This window comes from Oncorhynchus tshawytscha, linkage group LG21, assembly GCF_018296145.1.
Source record: "Oncorhynchus tshawytscha isolate Ot180627B linkage group LG21, Otsh_v2.0, whole genome shotgun sequence".
NCBI classification, from domain to species: domain Eukaryota; kingdom Metazoa; phylum Chordata; class Actinopteri; order Salmoniformes; family Salmonidae; genus Oncorhynchus; species Oncorhynchus tshawytscha.
Window position 1 is genome coordinate 19,913,413 of NC_056449.1, and position 19,972 is coordinate 19,933,384.

The 19,972-nt window shown below is 41.4% G+C and overlaps 1 protein-coding gene across 1 annotated transcript in view; it reads left to right on the forward strand.

Annotated features, from left to right (window-relative positions):
* Positions 1–1,873: 1,873 nt before the first annotated feature.
* Positions 1,874–19,972, forward strand: part of LOC112221079 (palmitoyltransferase ZDHHC9) — a 44,374-nt gene continuing 26,275 nt past the window's right edge. The window contains exon 1 of the mRNA XM_024383177.2: positions 1,874–2,732. Coding sequence (XP_024238945.2) covers positions 2,569–2,732 — 164 coding nt within the window. The 5' untranslated portion in view covers positions 1,874–2,568. The remainder of the gene's footprint in view (positions 2,733–19,972) is intronic.

The following is a 19,972-nucleotide window of genomic DNA, read 5'->3' on the forward strand; positions in this document are numbered from 1 at the left end:
CAGGTTAAGGGATTCACCATGAAAATCATGTGCAACGCTATCAATAATCAACATTTATCATTGATATAGTTTTTTTGGTGCGAATTGTCATTCAGTTATCAGAAATACAATTATTTAACATACAAATAACCTACATGGCATAACCTACAGTATTCCAGAGTATGTTTTATATAAATCAAATTGTTTTGTTTTTCAATTAATATTAATCCCTGATTTTACCTCACTGTTTAGAGAGGGTAAAACATTCTAAAAGCCTACATCCTGACATCCCAAGTGACATTATGATTCAGAAAACAACGGTGAATGATATCGGATTAAACAATAAACTCAAGTTTAAAACTACTCATCGATGGTAGCCTCTGACAAGTCATAAATTGGCTGATTGAAATAGACAGAATCCCTGGTGGTGATGATGTAGACAGAATGGTTCCCGCTCTGCTTGTTTACTACCTCCGGTCCAGCCCTTCCAGAGGATCTGCCAAACCCCCTCCCTTCTCTGACTCCTCTAGTTCCTTTACGACCCTCTCATCCTCACTGGAGTTCCTGCTGATGCTCTTTAAGCATGGGTTACGCCCTGCACAGTGGATCTCCTTATGTTCTGATAGAATTTGCTAATTTGCCTAAATTGTGAAAATGGGCACTTTAATAAACCAATACTGATCAATACTAATTTCCCCCTATTTGATGACATGTAATACAATTTTTCCATAGACTAATTTTATTATGAAGGATATAGATTTTCTACCGATGCTTTTCTGTTCAGGAGTAGGCTAACATCTGTGTGCTTTGTTCTCTATGGAGAATGCATATTACAGACACAATTATGTTCTTTGTTGTTTTTTTATTGACAATGATAATAGAGACTCTAGCCTAGAGTAGAACACAATAGAATAGAACACAGTAAAATAAAACACAGAATATAACACAATAGAATAGAACACAACAGAATAGAACACGGTCAACTAAAACGCAATAGAATAGATCACAGTAAAATAGAACACAATATAACAGAACACACTCTAAAAGGCCACTCTAAAATGTGCAGTTTTGTCACACAACACTATGTTCCAGATGTCTCAAGTTTTGGAGGAGCGTGCAATTGGCATGCTGACTGCAGGAATGTCCACCATAGCTGTTGCCAGAGAATGTAATGTTAATTTCTCTATCATATATCGACTCCAACATTGTTTTAGAGAATTTGGCAGTATATCCAACTGGCCTTACAACCGCAGACCACGTGTACGGCACAGCGTCAGCGACGGTTTTGCTGATGTCAACGTTGTGAACAGAGTGCCCCATGGTGGCGGTGGGTTTATGGTATGGGCAGGCATAAGCTATGGACAACGAATCCAATTGCATTTTATCATGCAATTTGATTGCACAGAGATACTGTGATGAGATCCTGAGGCCCATTGTCGTGCCAATCATCCGCCGCCATCACCTCATGTTTCAGCATTATAATGCACGGCCCCATGTCGCAAGGATCGGTACACATTTCCTGGAAGCTAAAAATGTCCCAGTTCTTCCATGGCCTGCATACTCTCCAGACATGTCACCCATTGAGCATGTATGGGATGGTCTGGATCGACGCGTACAACCTTTTTTAAAGGTATCTGTGACCAACAGATGCATATCTGTATTCCCAGCCATGTGAAATCCATAGATTACGGACTAATTTATTTAAATTGACTGATTTCCTTATATGAACTGTAACTCAGTAAAATCTTTGAAATTGTTGCGTTTATATTTTTAATTGGTAGCGTAATATCCCAATGTTTCAAATAGAGAACTCAACCTCCTTTGTTCCTTGCTTTCTGTACTGCCCCTTTAAAATAAGACATTTTAATCTAGGCGTGTTTCCTGCACCCATTGATTAGAAACGAGACAAACTCGCATCGCGTCTTGCGGGAAATCAAAACACCTTATTTAGGCAACGATTATTTATGATATAGAACTATTGTTTTTTTTTTTTTTTTTAAATGTGTTATGTCTTACTGAATAGACTAATATCAACATAAACCAAGCGATGACTGTCATGTGCGCGCATGTATTATCAGTTTTATGGATGTCACTCGGTCAAGGTCCACGCTCCTGATGCGAGTAGCAAGACTGGAATTCTTTCCTTTGGGCCAAAAAGATCTGACTCAAACAAATTCCGTTATTAAAGGGGAGAATTTAAGATACTGATTACTGTTCTACTCTAGAATGGAAGCCCTCTGGCACTGGAAGGATGTGGACGCACTGAAACGAGGAGAACTTTGATTGTCGAAAATATGGATAGATGCATGGATTTGTTAAAATGAATGACACGAACGACAAGTGCTTCACAATCATGTCATTTCAGAACAGCTAACGTGGAGTGTTCATAGGAATACGCTTATTTGTGAGCTGAATCGCCCGTATAAAAGGTGAAGGAAAAAAAACATCTCACGGATATTTCCTGTCTCAGGGAAATGTACTTTACCGTATAATTTTCGTTTTGAAAGTCAAGTAAATTTTGTAATTTACATCCAGTGGCCTATAAACATATGTCACTATAGCTTACTGAGTTGATCGAAAACTGTCAGCATGTCGGCGGTAATGATGACACGGAAGGTACGAAAATGGGAAAAGCTCCCAGGGAAAAACACTTTCTGCTGTGATGGACGCGTAATGATGGCCCGGCAGAAAGGCGTCTTCTATCTAACCTTATTTCTCATCGTTGGCACCTGCTCCTTGTTCTTCGCATTCGAGTAAGTAGATCTGTTTATCCATTGTTTATTTGGGCGATGATCAAACAACCAAGCAAGCTGTCAAAATAATTCGGCCGTGTTTTCTCAATAAATTCTGAACAAATCAATGTCCCATGACGTTTCCTTAGGTGTGTAAAATGTTTTCTAGGATGAGGTACTTTTAGGGCCGCAAGTCTGATGAAACTAATAACATGTAGTAGGCCTAAAATAGCCTTTATTTACCCTGTACCAAGCTATGCATTAAGTGATGAGGCATATCAAATATTGAAGAAAAAAAATTCTCCCCACGAAAATCGTTGGCTGAGTGGTATCGGACAGAAACCATTATTGATTAATATCTAGTCTTTCATATTTAATTCCCTTACTGTCCAGTGAAAGGGGCCCTAGCTAAACATTAAGCATTGCCTTTCAGAACATAATAATAAAACATCAAACCTAGCTTTACAGCCTGGTCTCATAGACGACGTAACATAGTAAGTGTAAATCCGTAACACTCAAATTAGTATTATATGTTTAGGAGAGCTACATATGACATACTTTGATTGTGGTGGATGAAAATCTAGGTAACAAAGGTTGCGTGTTTGAATCTCATCATGGACAACTTTAGCATTTTAGCTAATTATCAATTTTTCAACTACTTGCTACTTTCCAACTACTAGCATGTTAGCTAACCCTTCCCCTAACTGTAACCATTTAACCTAACCTGCACCTGTATTTGACTTGGCAGGTGGAGCTAGCTGGCCAGGTGTTTTACAACTGAGGTTTCAGAGTGAAACCGTAGCCCCCCAGAAACAGACTGGCCAAAGAGCAGTTCGGGCAATTTTATTTATTTTACCTTTATTTAAGCAGGTAGGCAAGTTGAGAACAAGTTCTCATTTACAATTGCGACCTGGCCAAGATAAAGCAAAGCAGTTCGACAGATACAACGACACAGAGTTACACATGGAGTAAAACAAACATACAGTCAATAATACAGTATAAACAAGTCTATATACAATGTGAGCAAATGAGGTGAGAAGGGAGGTAAAGGCAAAAAAGGCCATGGTGGCAAAGTAAATACAATATAGCAAGTAAAACACTGGAATGGTAGTTTTGCAATGGAAGAATGTGCAAAGTAGAAATAAAAATAATGGGGTGCAAAGGAGCAAAATAAATAAATAAATAAAAATTAAATACAGTTGGGAAAGAGGTAGTTGTTTGGGCTAAATTATAGGTGGGCTATGTACAGGTGCAGTAATCTGTGAGCTGCTCTGACAGTTGGTGCTTAAAGCTAGTGAGGGAGATAAGTGTTTCCAGTTTCAGAGATTTTTGTAGTTCATTCCAGTCATTGGCAGCAGAGAACTGGAAGGAGAGGCGGCCAAAGAAAGAATTGGTTTTGGGGGTGACTAGAGAGATATACCTGCTGGAGCGTGTGCTACAGGTGGGAGATGCTATGGTGACCAGCGAGCTGAGATAAGGGGGGACTTTACCTAGCAGGGTCTTGTAGATGACATGGAGCCAGTGGGTTTGGCGACGAGTATGAAGCGACGGCCAGCCAACGAGAGCGTACAGGTCGCAATGGTGGGTAGTATATGGGGCTTTGGTGACAAAACGGATTGCACTGTAATAGACTGCATCCAATTTGTTGAGTAGGGTATTGGAGGCTATTTTGTAAATGACATCGCCAAAGTCGAGGATTGGTAGGATGGTCAGTTTTACAAGGGTATGTTTGGCAGCATGAGTGAAGGATGCTTTGTTGCGAAATAGGAAGCCAATTCTAGATTTAACTTTGGATTGGAGATGTTTGATATGGGTCTGGAAGGAGAGTTTACAGTCTAACCAGACACCTAAGTATTTGTAGTTGTCCACGTATTTTAAGTCAGAGCCGTCCAGAGTAGTGATGTTGGACAGGCGGTTAGGTGCAGGTAGCGATCGGTTGAAGAGCATGCATTTAGTTTTACTTGTATTTAAGAGCAATTGGAGGCCACGGAAGGAGAGTTGTATGGCATTGAAGCTTGCCTGGAGGGTTGTTAACACAGTGTCCAAAGAAGGGCCGGAAGTATATAGAATGGTGTCGTCTGCGTAGAGGTGGATCAGAGACTCACCAGCAGCAAGAGCGACCTCATTGATGTATACAGAGAAGAGAGTCGGTCCAAGAATTGAACCCTGTGGCACCCCCATAGAGACTGCCAGAGGTCCGGACAGCAGACCCTCCGATTTGACACACTGAACTCTATCAGAGAAGTAGTTGGTGAACCAGGCGAGGCAATCATTTGAGAAACCAAGGCTGTCGAGTCTGCCGATGAGGATGTGGTGATTGACAGAGTCGAAAGTGTCAATGCCTTGTCAGTGTGCCTGTCTAAATATTTTTTGGTTTGTTGCAGATTTATCATTCATTAATAAAAATAATTGAGGCCTCAAGTAAAAGTGGTCCAGTGTCCAGGCTGATGACTAGTTTTGCCCTATAAATACAAAATGTTTTCCTCCATGAAATGTAATGCATGATATTCTAACAGCTGGAATCAAGTTTTACCAAGTAATTCTACTGGACAGGGACCGTCACTGCTAGGCTTCTTGGCCTAATGTAATTATCCAGTGGACTGCTGAGGAGCTACAGCGGTGGCTGCAGACTGTAGCTCCCTGGGGCCTCTGGCCTTACAGTAAATGTGCAGCCCTTTCCATCTGTGTGTGCTCAATGGGAGTCTGGGTCGTGTTCATTAGGCACCAAATGTAAGAAAACGGACCGAAACAGGGAGGGGCTATATCTGGACTCGTCCAATCAATAACGCTCAATTTTATTTTACGTTATTGAAACATTTTGGCATAATGAACAGAACATGTTCTCTGAATCTCCACAGAGGGAACTGTTGTCTCGCCCCGGAGCCAGAGTGGAGACTGATATTGCTGATCCCACTAGTTTAGCGCCTGAGGTTGGACCAGGCCCAACAGTAACTAATGGCCAGATCGCCGTTAGCACACTACGTTCGTATTACAGTTGCCCTATAATCATCTCTCATGGCGAGGCCTGAATATTAACATAGAGATTGAGCTGGGGAACAGGGGCTGTAATTCAAAACTCTCCATTACAGAGCAATTTGAGCCATATCAGATCTAGCCCCTTGACAGGCTAATGACAATTTGCTGAAGAAAGAGGCACTGTGGTTTTCATGCTTTTCAGGAGGCATGTTTGAGAGAGTAGCTCACTACCACTAACCAACATCTAGTCACTCCTCTATCGGAAACTGAAGTGATATCTGGGATCTTTCATTTCCACTATACTATATCTCAAAAAATATTAAATGTCCTAACATAGTGGTTCCCAAACTTTTTATAGTCCCGTACACCTACAAACATTTAACCTCCAGCTGCATACCTCCTCTAGCACCAGGGTCAGCACACTCTCAAATGTTGTTTTTTGCCATCATTGTTCGCCTGCCACACGCAAATTATACAATACATTTATTAAACTTAAGAACGAGTGTAAGTTCATCACAACCCGGCTCGTGAGAAGGAGCTCTTATACGTAGGACCAGGGCACAAATAATAATAATCAATAATTTTACTCTTTATTTAACCATCCTACATATAAAACCTTATTTGTTCATTGACAATTGTGAATAACTCACCACAGGTTAATGAAGGGAGTGCTGGAAAGGATACACATAACTCTGCAATGTTGGGTTGTATTGGAGAGAGTCTCAGCCTTAAATCATTTCCCCCACACAGTCTTGTGCCTCTTTAGTTTTCATTGTAGTGAGGGCAGAGAATCCACTCTCACATAGGTATGTGGTTGCAATGGTCATCAGTGTCTTACCAGTGCAATTTGCCAAGGCAGGATCCTCTGAGCACAGCCCAATCCAGAAATCTGGCAGTGGCTTCTGATTAAATTACATTTTCACAGAACCGCTTGTTGCAATTTCGATGAGGCTCTCTTGTTCAGATATTGGTAAGTGGACTGGCATGAAAGGGATAATGAATCCAGTTGTTTGTCATCTGTTATATCACATTTGACATTGTCTGTAAGCTTGAGTTCATTTGCACACAAAAAATCATACAATGATGGAAACACCTGTGTGTTGTCCTTGTTAATGCAGACAGAGAAGAGCTCCAACTTCTTAATCATAGCCTCAATTTTGTCCCGCATATTGAATATAATTGCGAAGACTCCCTGTAATCCTGGATTCAGATCATTCAGGCGAGAAAAAGCATCACCCAGATAGGCCAGTTGTGTGAGAAACATCATGCAAGCAGTCAGACAAGTGAAAATTATGGCCAGAAAAGAACTTTAAGCTCGTCTCTCAATTTAAAAAAAAAAAAACGTGTCAATATTTTGCCCCTTGATAACCAGCTCAATTCTGTATGTTGTAAAAGCATTACATGGTCGCTGTCCATATCATTACATAATGAAGAAAATACACAAGAGTTCAGGGGCCTTGCTTTAACAAAGTTAACCATTTTCACTGTAGTGTCCAAAACCTATTTCAAGCTGTCAGGCATTTCCTTGGCAGCAAGAGACTTGGTGGATGCTGCAGTGTACCCAAGTGGCGTCTGGAGCAACTGTTTGCACGCACGTTACCACTCCCTGTCATGGCTTTTGCGCCATCAATACACATACCAACACATCTTGACCACCAAAGTCAATTTAATGTCACAAAGTTGTCCTGTACTTTAAAAATATCCTCTCCTGTTGTCCTGGTTTCCAGTGGTGTGCAGAAGAGGATGTCTTCCTTAATTGACACCCCATAAAAGTAACGGACAAATACCAGGAGCTGTGCCAGGCCCGCCACATCTGTTGACTCATCCAGCTGTAATGCAAATAATTCACTGGGTTGTATGCGAAGCAGTGATTGTTTCAAAACATCTTCTGCCATGTCACTGATGTGTCGTGAAACAGTGTTGTTTGATGGAGGAATTGTCTGTATAGTTTTTTTGGCCTTTTCCCCCGTGTTGTCCCAGCCATATCCGCAGCAGCAGGAAGAATTAAGTCCTCCACAATAGTATGGGGCTTGCCTGGTCTAGCCACACGGTAGCTCACCATATAAGACACTTCTAGCCCCTTATTAATGGTATCTGTTGCTTTTATGTCTTACTACTCGAAAGTCGTCTTAATTCTCGCTCAAACTCCCTCGGCTTATTTTTCAAAATGGCTTTTTGGTTTCTAAGTTTCTGCGCAAGAGTTGTGACGGTTTCATCGAGTTGTGACGGTTTCATCGAGTTGTGACGGTTTCATCGAGTTGTGACGGTTTCATCGAGTTGTGAAGGTTTCATCGAGTTGTGACGGTTTCATCGAGTTGTGAGAGAGTACTTTTGCACATAAACTCAGCAAAAAAAGAAACTTTCTTTCAAAGATAATTTGTAAAAATCCAAATAACTTCACAGATCTTCATTGTAAAGGGTTTAAACACTGTTTCCTATGCTTGTTCAATGAACCATAAGCAATTAATGAACATGCACCTGTGGAATGGTCGTTAAGACACGAACAGCTTATAGAGGGTAGGCAGTTAAGGTCACAGTTATGAGAACTTAGGAGGCCTTTCTACTGACTCTGAAAAACACCAAAAGAAAGATGCCCAGGGTCCCTGCTCATCTGTGTAAACGTGCCTTAGGCATGCTGCAAGGAGGAATGAGGACTACAGATGTGGCCAGATAAATAAATTGCAATGTCTGTACTGTGAGACGCCTAAGACAGCGCTACATGGAGACAGGACGGACAGCTGATGGTCCTCGCAGTGGCAGACCATGTGTAACAACACCTGCACAGGATCGGTACATCCGAACATCACACCTGCGGGACAGGTACAGGATGGCAACAACAACTGCCCGAGTTACACCAGGAACGCACAATCACTCCATCAGTGCTCAGAGTCTCCGCAATAGGCTGAGAGAGGCTGGACTGAGGGTTTGTAGGCCACAAACCAACTGTCGCTGGACCAGACAGGACTGGCAAAAAGTGCACTTCACTGATGAGTTGCGGTTTTGTCTCACCATGGGTGAGGGTCGGATTCGTGTTTATTGTCGAAGGAATGCGCATTATACCGAGGCCTGTACTCTGGAGTGGGATCGATTTGGAGGTGGAGGGTCTGTCATGGTCTGGGGTGGTGTCACAGCATCATCGGACTGAGCTTGTTGTCATTGCAGGCAATATCAACACTGTGCGTAACAAGGAGACATCCTCCTCCGTCATGTGGTACCCTTCCTGCAGGCTCATCCTGACATGTCCCTCCAGCATGAGAATGCCACCAGCCATACTGCGCGTTCTGTGAGTGATTCCCTGCAAGATAGGAATGTCGGTGGTCTGCCATGGCCAGCAAAGAGCCCGGCCCTCAGTCCCATTGTGCTCGTCTGGGACCTGTTGGATCGGCGGGTGAGGGCTAGGGCCATTCCCCCCAGAAATGTCCGGGAACTTGCAGGTGCCTTGGTGGAAGAGTGGGGGAACACCCACAGCAAGAACTGGCTAATCTGGTACAGTCCATGAGGAGGGGATGCACTGCAGTACTTAATGCAGCTGGTGGCTACACCAGATACTGACTGTTACTTTTGATTTTGACCCCCCCCCCTCCCCCTGTTGTTCAGGGACACATTATTCCATTTCTGTTAGTCACATGTCTGTGGAACTTGTTAGATTTGTCCTTGTAGAATATTATGTTCATACAAATATTTACACATGTAAATTTACACAGTTGACAGTGAGAGGATGTTTCTTTTTTTGCTGAGTTTATAACACACTGTGGCTGAGGAAAGGCTCTACTCCCAAATATAAGTGAACCCCAAATCAGTGTATTTCTCATCATATTTGGACCTCTTCGATGGTCCATGTCCCTGTCTGTTCGGAGCTTTCTCGGGTAAGGGGGCAGTAGCTCTTTGGCTGCATCAGCTTCACAACTGTGTGTCCATGCTAGCTGGGCTAACAACATGTAGAATTACTGATGCTAGCATTGGATGTGATCGTTGACACAGAACAACTTGTTTCGTCAACAGGTGCAGGTGTACTGTTGGCAGTAGCAGTACTACCAGTAGAGATGGTATGTGTCTCTGTGGATGCGGGGCTAAATTTTATTTAACCATTTATTAATTTTCGAGTAAATGGAAAGAGCAGCAGCTACGGTTTGGCTACATACAGACCGTTAGTGGAATTATTTGACTAGGCTACCTGTATTTGACATTGTTATTTCGCTGAACACTAGATGGTTTAATTTTATTTTTGGCAGTGAAACGTGGCTACTCACATTGGAAAATATAAATGTATTGATTGAAAATGTGGAGGTGAATCACATTTTTACTTGCGGGTACGCGCAATGGGAATACCTGTCCTAACACATAGATGTCTACATCTTAAAATGCCCATGGATCATGGGCCAGACAAGTCAAAATCACGTAAAAATAGAGAGACATCTATATAGACGGGACTTCTCCAATTCCCATGGATCTGGCCTTGTCCCATGAGCTCTTTGGACTGTATGTACAGTACAAGTCAAAAGTTTGGACACCTACTCATTCAAGGGTTTTTCTATTTGAAATAATATGTATTTTTGACATTGTAGAATAGTGAAGACATCTACATGAGAAATAACACTTACGGAATCATGTAGTAATCAAAAAAGTGTTAAACTATATTTGTTTATATTTGAGATTCTTCAAAGTAGCCACCCTTTGCTTTGATTATAGCTTTGCACACTCTTGACATTCTCTCAACCAGCTTCATGAGGTAGTCACCTGGAATGCATTTAAATGAATAGGTGTGCATTGTTAAGTTAATTTGTTGAATTTCTTTCCTTAATGCGTTTGAGACAATCAGTTGTGCTGTGACAAGGTAGGGGTGGTATAAAGAAGATATCCCTATTGGTAAATGACCAAGTCCATATTATGACAAGAACAGCTCAAATAAGCAAACTGAAACGATAGTCCATCATTACTTTAAGACATGAAGGTCAGTCAATCTGGAGCATTTCAAGAACTTCAAGAAGTTTCTTCAAGTGCGGTCGCAAAAAAACATCAAGCACTATGACAAAACTAGCTCTCATGAGGATCGCCACAGGAAAGGAAGACCTAGAGTTACCTCTGCTGCAGAGGACAAGTTCATTAGAGTTAACTGCACCTCAGATTGCAGCCCAAATAAATGTGTCGTAGGGTTCAAGTAACAGAAGCATCTCAACCTCAACTGTTCAGAGGAGACTGTGTGAATCAGGCCTTCATGGTCGAATTGCTGCAAATAAACCACTACTAAAGGACACCAACGAGAAGAAGAGACTTGCTTAGGCCAAGAAACACGAGCAATGGACATTAGACTGGTGGAAATCTGTCCTTTTGATCTGATGAGTCCAAATTGGAGATTTTTGGTTTATTTCACATTTATTTAACCAGGTAGGCTAGTTGAGAACAAGTTCTCATTTGCAACTGCGACCTGGCCAAGATAAAGCATAGCAGTGTGAACAGACAACAGAGTTACACATGGAGTAAACAATTAACAAGTCAATAACACAGTAGAAAAAAAGAGTCTATATACATTGTGTGCAAAAGGCATGAGGTAGGTGAATAATTACAATTTTGCAGATTAACACTGGAGTGATAAATGATCAGATGGTCATGTACAGGTAGAGATATTGGTGTGCAAAAGAGCAGAACAGTAAATAAATATAAACAGTATGGGGATGAGGTAGGTAAAATTGGGTGGGCTATTTACCAATAGACTATGTACAGCTGCAGCGATCGGTTAGCTGCTCAGATAGCAGATGTTTGAAGTTGGTGAGGGAGATAAGTCTCGAACTTCAGCGATTTTTGCAATTCGTTCCAGTCACAGGCAGCAGAGAAGGTGTTGGCTTTAGGGATGATCAGTGAGATACACCTGCTGGAGCGCGTGCTACGGGTGCTTGTTGCCATCGTGACCAGTGAACTGAGAAGGCGGAGCTTTACCTAGCATGGACTTGTAGATGACCTGGAGCCAGTGGGTCTGGCGACGAATATGTAGCGAGGGCCAGCCGACTAGAACATACAGGTCGCAGTGGTGGGTGGTATAAGGTGCTTTAGTAACAAAACGGATGGCACTGCGATAAACTGCATCCAGTTTGCTGAGTAGAGTGTTGGAAGCTATTTTGTAGATGACATCGCCGAAGTCGAGGATCGGTAGGATAGGCAGTTTTACTAGGGTAAGTTTGGCGGCATGAGTGAAGGAGGCTTTGTTGCGGAATAGAAAGCCGACTCTAGATTAGATTTTAGATTGGAGATGTTTGATATGAGTCTGGAAGGAGAGTTTACAGTCTAGCCAGACACCTAGGTACTTATAGATGTCCACACATTCTAGGTCGGAACCATCCAGGGTGGTGATGCTAGTCGGGCGTGCGGGTGCAGGCAGCGAACGGTTGAAAAGCATGCATTTGGTTTTACTAGTGTTTAAGAGCAGTTGGAGGCCACGGAAGGAGTGTTGTATGGCATTGAAGCTCGTTTGGAGGTTAGATAGCACAGTGTCCAAGGACGGGCCGGAAGTATACAGAATGGTGTCTGCGTAGAGGTGGATCAGGGAATCGCCCGCAGCAAGAGCAACATCATTGATATATACAGAGAAAAGAGTCGGCCCGAGAATTGAACCCTGTGGGCACCCCCATAGAGACTGCCAGAGGACCGGACAGCATGCCTTCCGATTTGACACACTAAACTCTGTCTGCTAAGTAGTTGGTGAACCAGGCAAGGCAGTCATCAGAAAAACCGAGGCTACTGAGTCTGCCGATAAGAATATGGTGATTGACAGAGTCGAAAGCCTTGGGAACTCCTTCAAGACAGTAGGAAAAGCATTCCAGGTGAAGCTGGTTAAGATATTGCTAAGTGTGTAAAGCTGTCAACAAGCAAAGAGCGGCTACTTTGAAGAATCTCAAATTTAAAATACATTTTGATTTGTGTAACACTTTTTATTACTTACTATATGATTCCATAAGTGTTATTTTATAGTTTTGATGTCTTCACTATTCTACTATGTAGAAAATAGTAAAAAATACCCTTGAATGAGTAGGTGTGTCCAAACTTTTGACTGGTACTGTATGTCCATTATGGACTGTATGGCATGACAATAGGCGTTGGCTACAGCACATGGAATTATGGAATGAGGTTGCCATGGATCATCTATGGGACAGATTCTGCAGCTGGACACGGAGGGTCTGTTGTATCTGGCGACAGTTTGACATTCCTCATTTAGCAAGAATGTTACTAATATAGTAGACTAAACTACTAGTCTTATGTGAGTAAGGAAACAATGATGGAAACCCCTTTTGATGGCTGTGCTTTCATGGTTTACACCAATAGGCTACTGGTCAGGATAATCATCGCTGGTGTAGCATCCTCTTTTTACTAGAGGTCGACCGATTATGATTTTTCAACGCCGATACCGATTTTTAAAATTTGTATATTTTTTAAATATATATATATATATTTTTTTTTGTTTTGTTTGTAGTAATGACAATTACAACAATACTTAATGAACACTTATTTTAACTTAATATAATACATCAATAAAATCAATTTAGCCTCAAATAAATAATGAAACGTGTTCAATTTGGTTTAAATAATGCAAAAACAAAGTGTTGGAGAAGAAAGTAAAAGTGCAATATGTGCCATGTAAGAAAGCTAACGTTTTAAGTTCCTTGCTCAGAACATGAGAACATATGAAAGCTGGTGGTTCCTTTTAACATGAGTCTTCAATATTCCCAGGTAAGAAGTTTTAGGTTGTACTTATTATAGGAATTATAGGACTATTTCTCTCTACCATTTGTATTTCATTAACCTTTGACTATTGGATGTTCTTATAGGCACTTTAGTAATGCCAGTGTAACAGTATAGCTTCCGTCCCTCTCCTCGCTCCTACCTGGGCTCGAACCAGGAACACAACGACAACTGCCACCCTCGAAGTAGCGTTACCCATCGCTCCACAAAAGCCGCGGCCCTTGCAGAGCAAGGGGAACAACCACTCCAAGTCTCAGAGCGAGTGACGTTTGAAACGCTATTCGCTCGCACCCCGCTAACTAGCTAGCCAGTTCACATCGGTTACACGAGCCTAATCTCGGGAGGTGATAGGCTTGAAGTCATAAACAGCAGAGCTGCTGGCAAAACGTACTAAAGTGCTGTTTGAATGAATGCTTACGAGCCTGCTGCTGTCAGACTGCTCTATCAAATCATAGACTTAGTTATAACATGAAAACACACAGAAATATGAGCTGTAGGTCATATCCGGAAACTATTTTTTTATTTTACCGTCATTGAAAATAAGAATGTGTTCTTAACTGACTTGCCTAGTTAAATGAAAGTGTTAAAATATATTTTTTAAATTGGCCAAATCGGTGTCCAAAAATTCCTATTTGTTATGAGAACTTGAAATCGACCCTAATTAATCAGCCATTACGATTAATCGGTCAACCTCTACTCTTTACACTGAATATATGTAGTTGTTTTCAGAGGGGAGATAGATCTAACCATGGGTTCGTTCTTTAGGCACCAAACTAAAGAAAACCGTCTGAATCTGAGTGCAACTGAGCGGTCCTATCTGAGCTTGGCCAAGAACAAAGGCTTGTGTTCATTTTCCATTTTCGTTTGCACACTGTTCTGCTTTATGTACCCTAACAAATCACAGCCCAGTTCTGACAGCCCATGGGCAACAACTTTAGAGGAATCCTACGATTACATTACTCTAGGAGATCCGGCTTAGTTCTCCTTCCACTAATTATATTGATGTTTGTCCGTGAAGATCCAACACACACATCTTCCTTGGGAATCAATTCACTGCATTAGGGCCAAGTTCCTTTCATGTTAGTTTTTGGATTAAAAAGTAGCAACAGGGCATAGATTGGAGGACAGAGAGGCAGTGTCCTCTTGAGCAGGCTGGACCCAGTCCAAGAACAACCAACCAACTGGGTAAACCTCTACTTATCACCAACCATCAGCAGTCTAGTGATGGAGGCTCCCCCTGAAGAGTAGCTGCCCTACTAATGAGCAACACCTACACAAAACAGATGAACCAAATTGGTAGAAACAAATTGTAGGATGAAGCGATCTCCATGCTTTTGTTCCTTGTTCCAGCATTGATTCGTACAATAGGATTGTGTGGTCTTTGTATGTTTTGCAACAAACAGAAATGAGCATTTCTTATTGGTCCAGGTCCCTAATTTTCTGTATTTTCTTCTGTTTGATGCTAAATGAACAGGCTCAGGCTTTGATAGTCATTTGGCTCTGTGAACTGAAGGCCTGGCTGCTGCTGTACAAGTCCTCATGGGGGTGGCTAGTCTAGCAGAGAGGCCCTTGGCTTCTCCCGGTCAGATCCCTCAAATATTGTGTGTGGCTCGGGAGGGGGAGAGATTGCACTGCCAAGTGCTGACCTTAGTGTGACTCTGGCCAGAGGATATCTAGTAACAGACCTGAGGTCCCCCCGGGTATCCATCTTCCCCTCTGTGTGTGTGTCTAAATTAGCCAATTAAATGTGTTTTTTATGATTGAACAGGTAAAGGTAGTCACTCCCTGGTTGTCTGTTTTCTTCTTCATTTTGGTGTCTAATAAACACAACCCAGTCAGTGCCCTGATTTCATATTCAGAACAACTATCTATTTCCAATTATCATAAAGTAGTCTTTCTTCCCTAAAATATTTGTTTTAGGTTTTGTTTATAGGGAGAGGGAATTTCAGTGAAATGATCCTGTTCATAACTGTACTTCAAGTCCAGGAGGTGAGCTAGGGGGAGAGACTTTCCATGTTTTTCACCTCCATCCAAGTGCTTTGAAATGGAAGACACATGCCACCATTCTCCCAAGAGATGTCTGTTGTCATCTCTACAAAGGACTCAGGTGTGCGGTACTGCCTCATAGCCACTCTGGCAGCATTTTGGGTCTTACGGTTTCGGTCCCTTCTCAATTAGTAGATATTGATCTACTGGGCCCTGGTCAGAAGTAGTGCACTATAGGGGAAAGGGTGCCATTTGGAACACAGCCGTTGTATTGCAGTGGCTTGTTGGGTCCTTATTGATTCTCCACACTACTATGTTCCTTTTTCCTCTCTGTCAGAGGTCACTGGTGTGGTATTTCATGTAATCACATCATTGTGATCTGATTTATTAATGAATCACTTTGCTCTGCTCCACTGTTACAACTTTTTGTTGCTGATGCAACTTGTTTCTGAACATTAATATCAGACAGTTTTCAATTCCAACTGGTTTATTTGATTGTCCTTAAGTTGAGAAACCAATTGTAGTGTTATTTTTTTTTTTTATAGTTCATTATTATATATTGATGTCACTGAACTGCACCCTAAACTGTAGGTTGGGGTTTCTTTCTTATTGTTCAAAGGGCAATGTCCAGACTGCACCTTTAGTCTTGTGGCCATTCTTGGTCTCAAGCCAATATGTCATGAAGACAACCGGGCACAAACCTTGGTAAGCTCAGATAGGAGATTTATGTCTAGCACAAACATGACATGTAGAATAAGGAATCACACACTACCTGCAGAACATGCCCCAGTTGTTGCTGAGATGACTGTGGCCTAGAGATCACTAGGGACTCTGGTCAGAATATACAGCGGCGAATATTATGGAACTCTTTCCTGGGTCAGAGAACTGTTTACTGTGTGTGTGTGTGTGAGAGAAAGCTTACAAAATAGAGAGGTTGCACAGCAGGCCTACTGCATAGTACATAATAGTACATAAGTACATAATCACTTCTGCTTTCCAACAGACAGCTAGCGCCGGTGTTATGTATTCATAAAGGCTTGGTATGAGATACTCAGTGAAGGCAAATGTCAGGAGTGGCAAAGCTAAGGCATGACATATTCCTTGGTTCAACTTTTTTTTAAGGCTGCAACGTCTCCACCTTAGAGGCCTCTCCTCATCTCCACTCTTGAAATACATGATCAGCCGGTTTCCCAGACACAGATTAAGCCTAGTCCTGGGCTAAAAAGCAGGAAATTGGGCAGATAAGTCTCAAACTGAGAATTGCTCCCATTTTCATGGACACCTCAACTACAGTTGAGGGGAACCAAAAAAATATTATTTCTTAGTTCTTGTTACTTAACAAGTCCTGTACCTATCCTCTTATCAGTGTTGAGTGTGAAGTTAAATGGTTTAAAGTCTAGATTAGAGAGCCCTCAATCAAATGTCCCTCCCCCTCCAGTGGTTAAAATTTAACAGTAAAGTGTTTACTCTGCATCTGTTACCTATTATAATTGATACCAGGTAGTGGTTGATATGTTAGCTCTGCTTTCAATGTATTCAAAGAACTGGCTGTTACAAGCCTCATGTGTTAGGAAAGTGTGTGACAAATTGTACAGGTTGTATGGCATGCAGGTTGGGCTCAAGGCACAATTTTAAAGGGATAGTTAAGAGAAATTACATATTTAGATTTCTTAAAGGAATTTTGTTGCTCAATGACTTGGTTTGATGTTATTTTGAGATGACTTGAGGGCATAAATATAGCCTACTTTGAACACTAATTTGAGGAGCCTTTCTCACCGACGACAACGGGAGAGAGAAAGAACAAACAAGGGAATATATGACAACATATTAAAGGCCCAGTGCAGTCAAAAAATGAGATTTCCTGTTTTTTATATATATTTCCACACTGAGGTTGGAATAGTATTGCTAAATTGTGAAAATTAGGATAATGCTGATTTTTAAATGTAAGATCTGTTTGAAAATAATGCCTGTTTTGGAGGGATGTAGTTGTGGCCTGCCTTGTGATATCACCAGGTGGTAAATTAGGTTGTGTCTACTGTTACATGCGAGTTCGGCTATCAGAACATAAAGCTTGCAATGAAAAGACTGGTCTAGACCCACAAGTTGCTTTGTGGTCTGATTGTGTTCAGATCTGTCTGACCATTTCAGGAGGTGGTCAGGGATGCATTGTGTGGAGATTTCTCCTCAATCTGGATTCTACCAGAACTCCATTATCAGAATGCTAAAGTTGCATGAACTGTCAGGTCCAGAGACAGCCTTAGTTAATAGACCAATAAGAGTTCCAAACCCCTCGGCCAATAACAGCTAGTTTTCAGTTTTCCCCTCCCCACCCAGACCACTCCCAGATAGTCCTAGCAAAATTCTTGCTTGAGAAATTGCTATTTTTGTTTCTTTTTCACCACGTTTTCAATTTAAAAAATCATAGTAAGGTGCTTAATTATAACCCAGCAAGGATTTGATGTTGAGACAAAAATGGCTGCATTGATCATATTGAGAGATTTTCAGAAGGCAAATAATACTGAACACAGAATATGACAATGAGTGTTGAGTCTGAACTTGATTAATTACGCTGTTGATGAAAACTGAAACAGCAAAATGAAAAGAGCCATGCTTAAATTTGACTGGTTTATCGCATTGTTAATTTTTTTTTAAATATAGCTCAGTCCATCTGCCTCAGGGCTTAATCTAGTGGAAATGTATATTGATTGGATGGATCTCTGCTCCTTTTCATTTTTCCATTAGTGTTGAAAAGGTAGCCTGTTCCCAGATCTGTTTGTGCCATCTTTCCAACTCCTATGGTCATTGTCAAGCAAAGGAGTTGGACACAGCGCAAACAGATGTGGAACCAGACTATTAAATAGGTACTGGGTGGAAATGTATGGCACCTGTATGCAGACTTACCTGTCTAATCTACATAGTGCCTTTTGCCCCACTAAGTTCAAAGTAATAAATCCTGAAGTCAAGTCAATCTCCATAATGTGAAAGGAACAGGTAGACTTTGTCACCCTGTGTTTTGTTGACTCACTCTTGTACGCTGTAGCTACACCCCTCCCTCTTACCGAACATTTTCACTATGATGTATGAGTGTTTGAGTCAGCATAAAATGGCACCCAAACAAAAAGAGGAAATGAAACATTTTTAAATGGGAACTGAATATGACAGAACCAGCCTAACCAGTCAGTGTCTGGGGCTTCCATCATAAACGTGCCTTGTGCATGTGTACCAGACTGATTTGGGAGAAAGTTTGTTCTTCAACTAGAACGTATTTTCTTGGATTGATTTTGTAGGAAGATCCACCATCTTTATACATCAGGATCCACAAAAATATGGTTTAAAAAAATATAATTTCCGTTTGCATAATCAAACCCATATCCTGTTACACCAGTTACACTGTGAAATACACTCAAGACTCATCAACCTGTCCAACATGGACATTGGCCTGTACTGTATGACCAGATGTGGTAATACTTTCCCATTTTGTCTTCATAAGGAATTATATGCGTCATGTATAGCTCATAAGGCGTAATACATGTGCTTATGCATTATGAAGAGGGTGTTCATAGGCCATGTTATCAAAATACATCTCTCCACATGGGGAGCAGTACATTATAATGCATCATGCACAGCTTATATGGCATTACAAATGTGATTATTATGAAGGGGGAAGTGTTCTATATTAGTACAAGTCAAGATTGGACACCTACTCATTCAAGGGTTTTTCTTTATTTTCACTACTTTCTACATTGTAGATTAATAGTGAAGACATCAAAACTATGAAATAACACATGGACTAATGTAGTAATGAAAAAATTGTTCAATCAAAATATATTTGAGATTATTCAAAGTAGCCACCCTTTGCCTTGACAGCTTTGCATACTCTTGGCATTCTCTCAACCAGCTTCACCTGGAATACTTTTCCAAAAGTCTTGAAGGAGTTCTCACATGCTGAGCACTTGTTGGCAGCTTTTCCTTTACTCTGTGGTCCAACTCATCCTAAACCATCTCAATTTGGTTGAGTTCAGGTGATTATGGAGGCCAGGTCATCTGATGCAGCACTCCATCATTCTCCTTCTTGGTCAAATTGCCCTTACACAGCCTGGAGGGGTGTTGGGTCATTGTCTTGTTGAAAAACAAATGATGGGATGGTGTATCACTGCAGAATGCTGTGGTAGCCATGCTGGTTATTAAGTGTGCCTTGAGTTCTACATAACTGACAGTGTCACCAAGAAAGCACCATCACAACACCACCTCCATGCTTCACTGTGGAAACCACACATACGGAGATCATCTTTTCACCTACTCTGCGTCTCACAAAGACATGGCGGTTGGAACCAAAAATATAATTTGGACTCATCAGTCCAAAAGGACAGATTTCCACCGGTCTAATGTCCATTGCTTGTGTTTCTTGGCCCAAGCAAGTCTCTCTTATTCTTATTGTTGTCCTCTAGTGATGGTTTCTTTGCAGAAATTTGACCATGAAGGCCTGATTCATGCAGTCTCCTCTGAACTGTTGATGTGTCTGTTACTTGAACTCTGAAGCATTTATTTCGTCTGCAATTTCTGAGGCT